This window comes from Syngnathoides biaculeatus, chromosome 4 (genome assembly GCF_019802595.1).
Source record: "Syngnathoides biaculeatus isolate LvHL_M chromosome 4, ASM1980259v1, whole genome shotgun sequence".
In the NCBI taxonomy this organism is placed as follows: domain Eukaryota; kingdom Metazoa; phylum Chordata; class Actinopteri; order Syngnathiformes; family Syngnathidae; genus Syngnathoides; species Syngnathoides biaculeatus.
In genome coordinates, this window is record NC_084643.1 from 25,999,089 (window position 1) to 26,015,231 (window position 16,143).

At 39.7% G+C, this 16,143-nt stretch overlaps 1 protein-coding gene across 1 annotated transcript in view; it reads left to right on the plus strand.

Annotated features, from left to right (window-relative positions):
• The window catches only part of slc4a4a (solute carrier family 4 member 4a), a 70,232-nt gene that overhangs the window by 939 nt on the left and 53,150 nt on the right, over nucleotides 1–16,143 (plus strand). Inside the window, exons 2-4 of the mRNA XM_061818602.1 lie at nucleotides 4,567–4,757; nucleotides 6,167–6,233; nucleotides 14,144–14,217. Of these exons, the coding sequence (XP_061674586.1) occupies nucleotides 6,223–6,233; nucleotides 14,144–14,217 (85 nt within the window). The 5' untranslated portion in view covers nucleotides 4,567–4,757; nucleotides 6,167–6,222. The remainder of the gene's footprint in view (nucleotides 1–4,566; nucleotides 4,758–6,166; nucleotides 6,234–14,143; nucleotides 14,218–16,143) is intronic.

Sequence of the window (16,143 nt, forward strand, 5' to 3'; positions counted from 1 at the left end):
ACGAACAACACCGTGGCCGGGAGCGACAACAATGCTGCAGCCGCACACATCGATGCGTTTAGCACCGCTGACTTACGTACTTTATTAAGTTATTATGACGCGCGTCTTTTGTTACTTCTGAGAGGATTACGTCTTCCCCCCAACTATTATGTTTTTTAATAGCTCTATACACACCTACCTGTCATTTAAAACCCCAAACCTCTTGTCCTTTGCACTTGTGCAGTCCATTTTTCATGACAAACTGGGTCTTTTTGAAAAGCGTGAAGCGTGAATCACTCCTCCTGAGTGTTTGAGCAATATATAGCAATACAACGAGACAGCATTTTGGCTAACACGCAGAAAAAAACAGCTACAGTCCTGTCGGTAAAACTGGTATAAACACACAAAGCCGCCAATGTGGGCACCTGGAAAAAATGTCACTTCCTGCTTCTTCTCCAAAACGAATGCCGCGAGAGGATTTTCATGGCGGGAGATACTAAAATCCATATACAACAACATCATGACGTGTGGTGAAAAAACAGATGGGTCCATTCGGGCTGCCTTTTTTACATTAAAAACATACTAAAAATCATGCTTTACTCGTCGGTGGCGTTTCTAGGACAATTTAGAGACGTCAATCAATGCATGGTTTTGGGATGTGGGAGGAAACTGTGTCTGGAGAGGTTTATAATTATCAGATAAAAAAAAATGTTTTTGGTACCGTTTTTTGTATATGTGAGTGAACAGTGTTTCACTGTGTAGTATGTTGAATGTCTATCTATTAAGTGTAGGCCATTTGGATTAGTTTAATAAGTGCCGTCTCTCTCTCTCTCTCTCTCCCTTTCTCTCTCTCTCTCTCTCTCTCTCTCTCTTAAAATCTCTAGTGTCACAGGAAAAAAAAGGGATACAGATCCTTCTGTTTGACCGAACAGGTCACCAAAAAAAAAAAAAAGACATTTTTTGTTACCAGGCTTGAAAACAGATTTGGCAAAGGTGAATTAATCCATGGACAACGATATTTTTGATACTGCAACATCAAAATATCATATACTGGTAATTTGATTCAAGCTGTAACTGTGTCCACCGTTACACGGGCGATGTAATAAAAACATCAAAATGACAAATATTGAAAAAATGATTTATTAACGACCATGCTTATGACTGTGAACCGTATTAATCAGCCGTCCACTCTGCTACATGCTTATTTATGTGCATGTTGCCCCAAAGTCCTTCCGAAGGGAACATTCGTTGCTCAAGTCATGTTAGCTCTGCTGTTCTGTGCTCTGGTTATCTTAATTATGACCACAGAGTTCAGTGAATGGTCAAAGGGTTCGGGTTTCATGTGGAATTGTTGTTCATACCTTCCAACAAAATGACTGAACTTTTGGGCACGGCTACTTGAAACCCTTTTGTACACCCAGTCATGATAGATCTGCCTAGGAAATTTTATGTTGCTAAGTGAAACCGTCTTCGGAGCTGAATTCTTTTTAGAATTATGGAAGGCACTACAGAGCCACAAGGACCGCTTTACAACAAAATGGCAATTGTCCTGTATCTTTTTGGGAGTGAGTTCTTGGGGCATCCATCCATTCGTAATATTTTCACAGGTCAACTCATGATTGGCACGTCTACCATGTTTTATGTTGCTAAGTGAAACAGCATAGGGGGCTGAAGTTTAAAAACTTTCTAGGACTGCCTACATACCCAGTTTTTGGGAGTCATTATATCTTAGTACGAACAATTTTAGGGACAATGGAATGCTGTTTCCTGGAACAATTTCTCTGGAGCATAGTGAAAGCCAGCAGAAAGACAGCCATACTCCAAATGTAACATAAATAGATCTTCCCAACAACAAAGCGTTGTTGAGTTGCCGCACATTCCCCTCAAAGCTCTCCTTTTAAGGAGACGCTATGTCGCCGATATTAAAAACCTTTGAAGAAGTATTGAAAATAAAGCCGCCACGGTGAACATTGAGTGCAGCTCATCCCTGAATGTTATTGCTCGCTTTCCTTTGCGCTCCTGAAATGTCCTGTACGGACGCTGGATCTGTTTTGTGTTACACACTTACGCATGTGGGACGATCCCCGGCAACACTAATTTGCCTCGTGTAAGTCATCCTGATGTTATAATGTACAATATTATGTGTTGGTAATCAAAACATCACATTTGTTGCCGTGGAAAATGAAAAGTGATGAGAAGCATTTTTGCCTGGTTCATGTGCAGAGTTTTGAAAGCTCTTGTCTTCATTGTCAGCGACAAAAGCCCAAAACAATTCACAAATTTAGTATAGTAAATCCCCCCCACCCCAATGTAGCACCGTTCACTGTTCATACTTGCACCATATTGCAGATTTTTTAACTGTCATACTTTTCAACAAGAAGAAAAAAATCTGAACCTAGAGTTGCAGGCCTTCTGTGAGTATATGTAGTTGCTAGTTGTTTGAAGGTTTATTATTACCATTGCAAACTGTTAATTTCAACGACAAGATCACCGACATCTTGCAGTATATTTTTAAGATATGGGATTTTAGTTCAACCAAATGATGTGTTCTGTTGAGGATTTTGGTGTTGCAATATACAGGTCTTCCAAAATTTTCAAGGTATGAACTGTCATTGGGCCAATTGGCAGAAATTTGAAATCCGAGCTCTCTGTGATGCCGGTGCACACTCCACTTCAAGTAACATTTTGGCAGAAAGAGAACAAATAGAGAATTACATGCTGTGTATTAAAAACAAACAGCTTCAGCTTCAGATAACAAGTCTGTCTCTTTTAATACAAACCAAAACTGAAAAATGCATTGTATGCATGGTTGCATGGATGCAAAATTGCATGTTTAAAATGTATGTTCCCCCGATGCCTGTGTAGGTTTTGCACCGTACGTTAAGGGTGTACCCCACCTTTTGCCTGAAGATAGCTGGGACAGGCTCCAACACGTCTGGAACCGTTGTGTGTTGTTTTGACTGAATGAATGAATGAAAAAAGCCATATTGCTAATATTGCTTCACTTCGCTGACGTGTCCAAATGGCAAACTGTCCACTGATAGGTTTATAGTAACTAAATTTAGCTGAACGGGGAATAATGAGTGAAGACGTTGCTCTTCTGCTGGTTAAAACATGCGGTGGTGTTTCTTTCGGCTTGTCCCGCCAGGGGTCGCCACAGCATGTTATCTCAGACGAACCCTCATATTTGTCTGGCAGTTTTTATGCTGGATGCCCTTCCTCATGCGGCAAAACAGAAATTGTAACCGGTTCAAATTTGATGAGCCTTTAAAGGAACAAGATGTGTATTTTAAAATTTTTATGTAGAAGTTTATATACTGTGTCATTCGTAGGATGGAGCCTATCCCAGCTGACTTTGGGTGTGACAGAAACGGGGTACACCCTCCCTGGACTGGTTGCTGGCCAGTTGTAGAGCAAACATACACAGCAATTCACACTCACATCCGCACCCATCAACAGTTATGTTAGCATTTTTAATAATGCAATCTGGCAGGAGATTCTGTGTTTGAGATTTGAGTTTAGAACCTCAAAAGTGTGAGGATATGTGCTAAGGAGTAGGTTATTGTGGTGCCCATGACCAAATAACATCATTTAATACTATGAACAGGTGATTTAAAAAATATTTTTCAAATTATGCTTGCAACATGGCGTCGTGGAAGTGCAACTGCAAATTCCGGCCCCGCCTGTGTGGAATTTGCATTTTCTCCCCGTGCCTGTGTGGGTTTTCTCCAGGCACGCCGGTTTCCTCCCACATCCCCAAAACATACATTCATTTGAGTCTCTAAACTTTCCCTAGGTGTGATAGTGAGTGCGACTGTTGTCTGTCTCCCTGTGACCTGCAATTGGGTGGCAACCAGTTCAGGGTGTACCCTGCCTCCTGCCCGATGACAGCTGGGATAGGCTCCAGCACTCACGTGCCCATCGTGAGGATAAGCAGCTAAGAAAATGGATGGATGAATCCTTGCGACATGTCTCAACTAAAACGTGCAAAAAATAATCTGCAAACCCGCCACAGCATTGTACCAGCAGATGTCGCTGTAAATTGAAACTCCACTAGGTGCCTTTCTCCGAGATTGGAATTTTAGAAGACTTGAAACACACAAGGAAAATTTTAATACGATATTAATATTTAGTAAATGTAACAAAAACTATAAAAATACAATTAAACATTTATTTTTTGTTTTTACTGTGCAGTCTTTTTCTTTTTTGTATTTTTAATTTTCTTTAGCACTTGTGCTGAATAGTCATTAGGGATATTAGTGAGAACATCTACCCCACAGTTAAAAAGTTGTGGGTTCAAATCCAGGCCCTGGCCTACCTCTGTGGATCAAGTATGTTCTCCCTGTACCTGCTTGGCTTCTCTGTTTTTTTTTTTTTTGTTTTTTTTTGTGGTTTCCCACGTTCCAAAATTAAGCATGGCCAAAAGATAGGATACACTCTGGACTGGTTCGCAGTCAGTTAAAGTTTTTATTTTATTATTAACCAGGTCTCTGTTTTTGAGTAAGGGGGCTACTGGAGCACATGATGATGATGATGATGATGTGCATGTCCGTGCCACCTCCTATTAATCGTTATCCCCTCCTGCAGGAGTAGGATGAGTAGGAGGAGTAGGAAGAGGAGGAGTGGCCTGGACTGGCAGCCGACCAAGCGTCACTTACAAACTGGAGCGGTGCTCCTTTGCGAGGATCACTTGCTCACCTTCACGGCCACGGTGGGACTGAGACAGAGCGACACACGCGCTCACAGGGAGAGAAGGAAGCAAAGATCAAGTCCCTGCTGTAAGTCATTGACGCACAACTGAGTGGTCGCCAACTAAGCCGTGTTATTGTTCTTTCGACAGATTTTTTAGACACTTTTAAAATATGCTGTTAATGCATGTGTACATGTTAATAATAAGTGCGTTAACATGTTAGTGTTATGTGAGTTTCTTTCATAGGTCAGTGTGACCCAATGTAGTTTCTTAGAATCATTCCTTTTATTTTAGATTTTTTTTCAAATTCTACAACAATCTAAACATCCATCCATCCATCCATCCATCCATCCATCCATCCATCCATCCATCCATCCATTTTCTGAGTCACTTATCCTCACAAGGGTCGCGGGAGTGCTGGAGCCTATACCAGCTCCCTTCAAGCATAAGGCGGGGTACGCTCCGAACTGTTTGCCACCGGATTGCAACAATATTAACAGTTTATTAAAAAATATAAAATAACAAAAATAGTTTATACAAGAAGATTTTTGTATTAAAATGTACTTATCTGTATTCTTTTGGTAATTCAAAAGCAATTACAGCATTTAATAGTATAATAAAGAGAACAAACATGCAGTTTTGAGTTTAACATTATTTGTATATTTTAGTGTGTATTTTTGTGACCAAGTGCATCTACAATAATATTTTTCCCCTATATTTTTTGTGTATTAAAAACAAACAATAAATAAATTAAGGATGAAGAAAAGAAGAAACAAATCCCAATTTTTTACTAGCATTTTGTGCTTTTACTATATATCGCTTTTTCAAACTTCTTTTGCAAATTTCAAAATAATTACAAAATAATTACAAGGTTTAAAGCAAGAGAACAAAATACACTTTTTCGGTTAACATTACTTGTTATTTTTGTCTGTATTTATGTGAAAAGTGCAGCTAATAAAATCATTCTTTTTTCATTAAATTCTTTGTGAACTGAAAAGCACTAAAACACTTAATTAAGAATAAGGAAATGCAAAATAAAAATACAAAATAAAAATGAAAATACTTTATCATTTTTATACTTTAATAAAAATATTTTTAAAAGTTTTTTTTCCTTTGTATTTTTGCTACCAAAATCCCCTTTGGAATTGTTTTGCAAATTCAAAAGTAATTAGAAAATTTGATAAAATAAAAAAATGAGAACAAATAGTTCTTATTTCTTATTATTTTAATTAAAATAATCACATCTTACTTAGAGCTTTTCTAATATCCCCCCCATGTAGTTTAATAAGGAAGCCAAATGATAAAGGTCAGAACATCCCTCATTGCACACCAGTACAAAAGTGAGCATTTCGAATGATTTCACCATAAACAAGTGAAAGTTTACTCGATGTTTATGCCATAGTGCATAATGTAAAAGGATGTTCACCTCAGATCACTTGTGTGGCTAAAATTCTAACAACAACTGTGTGTGTGTGTCTGTGTCGAACAACACCCCAGGCCTCATTCAGCACATTGACCTCTGAAAGGACATCTGTCACTCGCTGGCTGACGAGATGAGCAAGAAGTAAGTGATCCCTGACAATCCTGGGAACATTGTAGTGCAGTCAGCGCAGACCGTGACGTGCATTAAAAAAAATGATGAATTCTTTGAGAAGGGGAGAAATGTTGAATGATCGAGACTCAATTGTAAGGTGAGCATGTTCCATTGAGGTCATTTGAAGTGTAAGCAAGCGCGTTAAACTTTAACACCAATACAAGTTGAAGCCGTGTAATTGCTTTGCCAGGGTAAATTTTTGCCTGAAACATAATCACACCCACACAGGTTTTTGTTCCTCATGGGAAGTAATAGAAGTGTTAAAACTAAAAAGGAAAAACCATAAAGGACAAAGTATTAATGACAACTCAAACAAGTGTGAAGAATAGTATCGTAAAAAGAAAACACTTTAGTGTTCAATCTCTTTGAATGGGGATGACGTATGGGGGTCCCTCAAAGGTCAATTCTTGGACCCCTCTTGTTCAGCCTGCATATATGCTACATTTTGATGAAACTTCAAAATCGTAATATTGGCTATAATAGCTATGCAAATGATAGGGTTAATACATATATATATATGTATCTCACAGTGTCTCTGGATGACTCCAGTTCAAATGAGGTGTTTTGTCAGTCTAAAATAAAAAAATAACTCAAGAAGCAACTTTCTTCAATTAAACCACAGGAAAATTGAAATAATTGTTTTTGGCAATTTAAAAGAAGTATCTCTTTTAGTAAATACCTGGAATTACTATTTTTAAAAACCAAAGACCAAGTCCAGATCCTTGGTGTACAGGTATATTCCGACGTGACTTTCAACAGTCATATCAAATTTATTACAAAAACTGACTTCTTTAAGATGAAGAACATATCCAAAATGATTGGTTGCATGTGCCAAGCAGAAGCTCATCCTTGCTTTTATCTCAAATAGACTTTACTATTGTAATGGTCTTCTCACTGGACTCTACCGAAAGAGCATTAATCAGCTGCATCTCATTCAGAAAGATGCAGCGCGGGTTCTGACCAAGAGGTCATAACATATTACAGTACTCCAATTCTAAAGTTGGTCCCGAGTCAGATTTAGAATAGATTTTAAAGTTCTGCTACTGTTCTATAAATCATGGTTTCGATCCTGAATACATGAAAGAAATGCTAATGGAATATAAACCCAGTAGGGCTCTGACATCTGCAGACTCAGGTCAGGTAGTCCAGTGCAAAACTACATATTTTAACAAAGCACAACACTACAAAATGTAACATTCCACAAAGTAACACACTGCACCATAACACACCACTATGTAACATAACAGCAGTACATGTATAAAAATAAGCTCACTATGGTTGTGATAAAAACAATAGTTAACCACTATTTCACGTAGCAAATAGTGTAAATAGAAAAAACGGAAAAAAATCTTTGCAGAGTCAAACTGTCGCCGTTCTTAAACCACAAATATAAAAACAAGAAAATTATCCACTATTGTTTTCTTTTATTTAGTAATTATTATGAGGGGGTGTTATGATAAACAAATGGTTACTGCCTCACAGTTCTGGGGTTCAAATCCCTGCGTGGGTTTTCTCCGGGTAGTCTGGTTTCTTTCCACATCCCAAAAATTTACATAGTAGTTTAATTGAAGTCGCGAAATTGCACATAGGTGTGAATGTGAGTGTGAATGGTTGTTTGTTTCAATGTGCTCTCCGATTGACTGTTCAGGATTTACAGGTTAAGCAGAAGGGAAGATAAATGAACAAATGAATTATTTTTAGGGGGAGCAGCACTGATTGGCACATCCGTCTCACAATTCTGCGAACCTGAGTTCAAATCTGGCCTGTGCGGTGTTTGCATATTCTCCCTGTGCCTGTGTGTGTTTTCTCCAGGTTTTCTGGTACCTTCCCAAATTCCAAAAACAGGCATGGGTAGGTTAATTGAAGACTCTAAAATGTGAACGTGAGTGTGAATGTTGGTTTAAATATGTGCCTTGCGTTTCACTTGTGACCATTTCATGGTGTAGCCTGCCATTTGCCCAAGGTTACCTGGAATGGGCTGCAGCAGGCATAACTGGCATGGAAAATGGATGGATCATTATGAGTAAACTTGAGATTTGGCATAACTTCAAAGGTGAAATCTTACAGGAGCAGGCTTGGATAAAAGTGCACATTAAAGTCTGCTCGTATCATGCCTGAGTGGGGCAGTAACCCACCTCATCTGATAAATTCAGCTACTATGCTTCAAATATCTGTGCGTTATCATCAAAACAACCGTAACAAACCAACAATCCTTCTAGTGAACTTTGTATACGCACACACATGTACATACTGTACATAAGCACACACATGTTGTGTGTGGTGTGCAGGATACAATAGTGTAAGACACATCCAGGGCCAGTTGATGTTTCCAAGGCTCGCTTGGGTACAGAGGACACACATTGCAGGATAAATGACTTTACAGGAGCCCCGAGAGGCCTGACAGATAGACTATCTCGGAAAGGCGACAGATAGTGAGCCCAGAGTGCAAAGTAACATGCCCAGTCTGTCTTATTGATACACCCCTTTATAGCGCAGAGCCACGGAAAATCTGTAAACACTTATATTATTCTTCTGGAATGTATTTCACAAGAGTTATTTCCTGTGCAGCTGCTCATGCAGGTCTGCAATTTAAAAACAGCACGTTATTTCCATTGGATCATTTTGCCCATTATGAAACATTTGGTTGTGGAACAGCGAACATCTGGCTAGCACATCTGCCTCATAGTTCTGAGGACCGGGGTTCAATTCCGGCCTTGCCTATGTGGAGTTTGCATTTTCTTCCTGTGCCTGTGTAGGTTTTCTCCAGGTACACCAGTTTCCTCCTACATTCCCAAAACATGCAAGCTCGGTTTAGTTGACCACTCTAAATTGTCCATAGGTGTCCATGTGAATGATCATTTGTCCACAATGTGCACTCCAATTGGCGGGCGACCATTTTAGGGTGAACCTCGTCTTGTGCCTAGAGTCCGCTAGGATAGGTGCCAGTATTCCCTTGATCCTTGTGAGAATAAGTGGTATGGAAAATGCATGGATGGATGAATGGATAAACCTCTGGTTGATTTATTGTATTTTTCCCCGTTTTATTGACATCACGCCAGAGAGCTTGTAGGACTTAATGAGATTGTATGTGATCAAGTAAAGAGATTACAGCGGAATCTTGGGGGAAAAAAGAGGCCATTCTCTTTTTATTGTTCTAGTAGCGTATCGAAAGCAAAACTAACATGATCCGCTTATATCTCTCTTAAATGTACCTGGACATACAATTAAATTTTGTTCATTGACCAAGGTCGGAACTCAATTTACTCAAATCTCAAATATAAATTAATTGGAAACCCATTTATCTGTTCCAAAGAATGCAAATAAATAGCCTCGTCCAATTGTAAACTGTGTCTACTTTTGTATTAGTGTGCTGGATGTGTGCCTTTAAGGCAGGGGTGTAGAACTGATTTTTGTCGCAGGCCACATTGTAGTTACAGTTTCCCTACAGGGCCGCTATGGATGTGAAACCAGGAAAATCTTTTGTCTCATCATATTTACAGATGAAATTTATGAGCTAGTTTTGTAATCACAAATCAAGGGTAATGGGTTTGGAACTATTGCTGTCGTTTGGATACAGAATATTGCTTGCAATATCTTAATTTTATCATTTATGACATGACAATTTGAAACTTTAGTAGAGATTTTTTTTAAAAATCATGGAAGTTGATGCTCATAATTTGCCTTTGCGGGCCACATAAAATCATGTGACGGGCCAGATTTGCCCCCCCTGAGCCTTGACTTTGACACCTGTGCTTTAAGGCCTATGGCTTAGTGAGTGATGTCCGGAACTGTACTTGGTTAGGCTTGGTGTGAGGTTCAGGATATGTCTACAGCAGGTTCTTGTGAATGTTCTTATTTTATATTTGTGTGTTTGAAAGTACGGGGACTGTGGCTGCTGTCGCCCACATGCAAGGGCATCTTTATTGCTCTTAACTCAAGCTTCATCATAAGTTTGACCTTGGCTGGAAGACAAAGCAAAAAAAAAGAAAAAAAGAAAAACGACTGATAACTAAAACATCACTCAATTTACCACTGTAAATACAAGTATGATATCTGATATATATTTTTTTCTATGTGGACAAAAGTAGGCGTTATAAGAATTCCAGGGACCCTTTAGTTTGGATAAATTGTTCCATGGATACTAATATTCATAATACTATTAAACATAAGTGCTATTTGTACCCCTAAATGAAATCCTTTAAAAAAATCATAATGTCATGAAAACTAATTCATATTTTTTAAAGAAAATGTCATAGCATTGTGAAAATAAAGTTGTTTTCCCCCAATAAACTGTAACCTATAAAAAAACAAAATGTATTTTATTGTGGTGAAAAGTTGTACATTTGTGGAAACAGGCATATTTTTAATAAATAAAAAAACAAATAGAAATAAACGAACGAAAATTGACCTTGTTTTTTCATGTTAAGTTAGAAAGTGGCCTAGTCCAGTAGAGAATTATGTAAAAATGCATCATTATAGAACATGTAATGTTTTATTCCCTGTGTGGACTCTTGTGACTCCGTTTAAGCACAGGTTGACGTTGTTGTACTCCAATTTGATCAACAGATGGCAATGAGGGGAACAACAACCTGTTCTGTTCACTATGACTGCACTTGGGAAATCCACCATGTATAGATTAGGAGTAGAGTGATGCAACTACAGCTGGAATGTTCAGTGAGGGTGAAAAAAGGAAATCCACTTAATGTAAATTAGGAGGTGATGCCTACTATAAGAAGAATTAAGGGACACCCACAATGCTGAGACCATTCATTCTATGTATGTACAGTATGTACTTGTGGCTAGAAAGCAAAGCGTGGAGAGTCTCTGTTGCTGAAATGGACTTGTTAATAGCCAATAAAACCATTCACTCTCTCTTTTATTATTCTCTGTTTTCTCCTTCGTGGTCATCCGGTTTTATAATATTATATTTTTTAATAATACGGTACTGTATACTGTACATGGAGGAATAGAGGGTCATAGTTTTTCTGTTACAGTTTGTCAGTGGTTGTGCGTTTTGGTGATCAGTTGTTTGGTGTGTGACGATGTGTCGCCATTCTTGCCGACAGTAATTTTTTCGTCGAGGTATTAAGACATCCACTTTAAGACCTATATTATATCCACCCTGTGGGCACATGCAACATCCATGTTGGCTCAGGAACATACTCTATGTAACGTCCACATCAAGACTTACAGGCCAGCCATCATGAAAATTGTTGACTTATAAGCAAGTCTTCATGTTTCTGAGATATTCAACAGGATATTTACTACAGTCGTGGTCCAGCGCAACCATTTATGATTATTAATTTCCTGTGGGCCTCTACCGACGTGCGTTAAACATTGTTGATGAACGGGCATCGATGAGGATTAATCCCGCTGACTCACACCCTTTTTTTTTCATTTTGGCATTAATTAACCGAGCGGCGTGTTAGTTGTCGTGGGTGTTACGCCTCCGTTGTCATTTAAGCAAAGCCGGCGTAATCCTGTAAGGGCGGATGAGTAGACAGACATGTGATGCCCCACTTGTTTGTGCCTTGGAGGAGGGGCGAGGAAGAGGAAGTGGTGGAGGAATCTGGGTATTATTGAGCATATGCAGAGGCTTTATAGTATGTGTGGGTGTGTTTTGGTAATTAGCAGCTGCTCTGTTCTGATGCTTTTTTTCCTTAACCATAAGTGGGGGACTAAAGTCACATTTCTTGACTGGAGTCGGACTTCAGTGGCCACATTTTAGGACTTGAGAGTTGCTTGGCTAAAACTGTGCGAGACTCAACATGACTCAGACCTGAATTGCATGACAAAAAAAATCGTTCCTGTTTAATCTTGAAAAGCACCATTTGCGTGAAACAAATGTCATCTTCGTGCACTATAGTATCAAAAGCCGTTTGAGCGTCTTGTCGACATCCTTGCTTTTACAATTCAAACACTATGTAAAGTGAAGATAGCTTTCTGAATTTGACACATCAGAGAAAAAAGGAGGCTTCAAAGTGAAACATCACACAGTTCTCAATGCTTTCAAATGCTGCAAACATGTATGCCAAATATGTGTAACTCATACCTGCTGAAAAATGAATGCAACTTAATCTAGCATCTTTCTTATGCCTACACATCCCTACATTTTTGAGCTTTGAAAAACTTATCCTTAAAGCCTGCGGTAGCTGGAATACATCCCGCCAGGTCCTAATGGCACTTTTCACGCCATGACAAGAGGTGCTACCCACCACCAGGGCTTAGGGCTCCTCTCGGCCAGCGGACGGGTGGTGGGGTCGACTGCGGTGTTACCTTCTTGTATGGAAATTTAAATAACAACACTGAGCTATTCTATACATTATGACATCCAGGGAAGATTAATTTTTTTAGGTGTAAGCAGAGCAAATGAGCTCACTGCACGCTGAAGTGGTACAAAGAGGCTTAGTAATATTATAACAAAGTAATTTGAATAAATGCTTCTTCAAGAAAAGCAGCTCAAGTTCTCATACAATAGCGGCAGGCAACTCATACTGGATGACACGGGGCTATTTTAGCCATGACCCTGAAAAAACAGTAAAACTGAAATGGTAAAAAAAAAAAAAAGTTCAATATCCGCTATAGCTCCAGTATTCAGTACTCAGTTCTCAATCTTGCATGTTTTCCGCAGTTTTCTTCAAACAAGTCTAATGTAATTAGAAGCAGATCTCTGCAATCACTTCACAAGGTCTGTAAGTCTGTATGTACTAGTGTGTACATTCACTAGTACGACAATTCAGTGCTCTAGCAAAAAGTGTAGGGTGCACTAGGAGAATGACCGTGTTTTCTTCCACTACTGTGTGATGTTTACACATGTTACGAGTGACGCAAAACTACTAGTGGGCGTTTTAGTGCTACTTATGCATGACATAGAGGAATTCTCTTTATTGTCATGCATCCGAAATTTGTTGTCTGCATTTACTCATGACGGGGAACACAAACTTATTAGTGGAACACACTGGACCAAGGGAAATTTGGATCTGGTGAATAGTTCGGGGTATTAGTGTCTTACAGAAGGACACCACAACCTTGAGTTGGGGAGATGTTGTTGGATGGTTTGCTTGGGGTCTCGAACTTGGGTCCCCCACAGTGGTAGGCGATGATTTTAAACAGTAGTTCACAGCTACCCGATGCCTAATAGCGTTACTATTGCAGGGAAATAGTTTACCAATAAGTTTATGTAGGTTCTAGTGTGTCCCGTCGTTATACTAGTGCACTGAATGTACAGTGTGTTGTATTCGCAAAATATGCAAGTTAGGTTCATTTAAGACTCAAAATTGGAATTTAGGAATCTGAGTGGGAATGGTTGTTTCTCTCTGTTGTAACATTTCCCCATAAAAACACAGAAATACTGTACATTCAAATACTTTTACAATGTGTTTCGAAAACGTGGGAGGGGTTCAAATGTTTTATATTTGGTCTCTTTATGTGATGGCTTTTCATGAATCGCATGTGGATCTGGAACATACCCTGGGGTTTCACTGTAATAATGTAGTATGGTTATTGAGATGAGTTCAAGTGTCCGCTGTATGTTTACATTAAGGCGTGGGTTAACCCAATTAGCAGACACTTCCTGTCCTTGCCTTCACCTCCCACCCACCAGATTAACTCCACTACACAACCCGCGGCGCACCGGCTGGCTGTGCACTTTGCCCTCGTACAAGGGCGGCACACATTCTTCACCTTTGGATTTTTGAGGCCCGCTGACTCTGGGCCGTAGGTGTGCGGGGGGTGGGCGACATGAGCGCCACCAGCAGCACCAGACTAACCCCCAGTCCCAGTCCCAACCTGCTGCTTGTGAACGAGCCCAGACGCTATGGCTCTACGCTGTCGCTGGAGGAGAGATGTGAGCAGTCTTTCTTCCTCTTTTACTACTACAGGATGGAGGACGAGGCGGTGCTGGACCGTGGTGCGTCCCTCGTCAAGCACATCTGCGACCAGGAGGAGATGGAAGGTACGTTTGCCATCCCCTTTATTCACCCGCCCTCCTCGTATAAAATGTGTGCTACCACGTGTTTACCTCGCTAATCCACAAGACATTACAAAAACACACTCTCTATATTACTGATGATAACCATATGTGTTATTTCAAAACACCAATTGAGATCTTACAATGACTGAAAAGAATCTTGGGTAGGTGTCAAAAAGTCTCTCTATATTTTTTCTTTAGCGAGAATCACTTTAATCAAGGTGGAGAGAATTACGAACAATTCAAAATACCAGTCTGAGTTAACACCAAACCTTCAGGCTTCAGCTCAAAAGCAAAATTATGGCAGGAAGAGGCTACGAGCGCATCTAAATGTAAAAGTTGTGGCATCTTCTGTCTCCCATTGAGCACAAATTTGAATGTAATTCATTTAAACAGAGACACATCCCCACTAATTAGAAGGTGTACACACTTGTACAAACAGATGATATTCATTTTTTTTCTACTTTCCCTCATGGAAAAAACATTTTTAAATTGATTTGTAGAAGTTACAAATCACATTAATAGTGGAAAAGGTTTTTAGGTGGTGGATCTTGATCTAGTTTTGTTTGTCGCGCAAAAATCTGGCATTTGAACTAGCCTGACTTTTATATCCACTCTACCCTAATGTGTTCTATATTGAAAAAAACCTACAAACGTAAGTGCGCAGTGAACTCCCAAGCACACTGTTGTTTGTAAGATAGTCTTGTGGATTTAATATATATATACACACACACACACATCCATCCATTTTCTTCGCCGTTTATCCTCAAAAGTGCTGGAGCCTATCTCAGCTGTCAACGGGTAGTTGGCAAGGTACACCCTGGACTGGTTGCCAGCTAATCGCAGGGGACATGGAGACAAACAGTCGCAGTGACAATCACACCTAGGGGCAATTTAGAGTGTCCAATTAATGTTGCATGTTTTGGGACGTGGGAGGAAACTGGAGTGCCCGGAGAAAACCCCCGCAGGTACGGGGAGAACATGCAAACTCCACACAGGCGGGTTCGGAATTGAACTCGGGACCTCAGAACTATGAGGCCAACGCTTTCCATGGCCAAAAAAGGTGTACTTAGACTTGTTCTTTGTTCTGAATGTTGTACCAGGGCAGCATCAACTGCCGGAGAAAAATTCCATGTGTGTTTTTACACACTTGGCCAATAAAGTTGATTCTGAAAAAAAATGCACTGAATAATTCTATTTCCATACATTTTAATGAGAATAAGTGCTTCAGTGTGCCAAAATCCACGGGACAAATTATGAAACTCATCCACTGTATACAGTGGCGGCAACTGGTGTGTACCATGCATGCAACCACACATAGCAGCATACAGGATTCTCACTTGTGCTCAAGTCACAAAAGATGTGCAGCTCTGTGCTTGTCTGGCTGCACAGAGTCTCCCGTCCACTGAATTTACATTTACTGTAGCCATCCTTGTGCCAGCTATGCACTCTGGGTGGAGCAACCCTGCAATGTGTGCGTTCTCTGTCAAATCTGAATGTGCGTACCTCTTGAACTTCGGAGGCAGTTATCATAAACACCACTCTACGTGAACGAGACTCCTGGAAAGCTATCAAAAGTATTGAAACTCCCGCAGTCACAGTTTTTCTCTTGTTGTTGTTCTTTTTCAATGTTATTTATTTATTTACAAACATTTACTTAAAATTTGTTTATTAGATAAGCAGACCTGTATGACAACGGGATGGCCACAGAAGTTCCAAACAGCAGGACAAATATGTCAAAGGATTCTTGATTTACATTTCAAGGGAGGATCACAATTTTATTGTTTTCCGTTTGTGTTTGAATTATATTTTATTAAATTTCTATCTACCCTCTGATTGGCTGGAAACCAGTTCAGGGTGAACCCCGCCTCCTGCCTGTTGACAGCTGAGATAGACTCCAGCACTCCCACG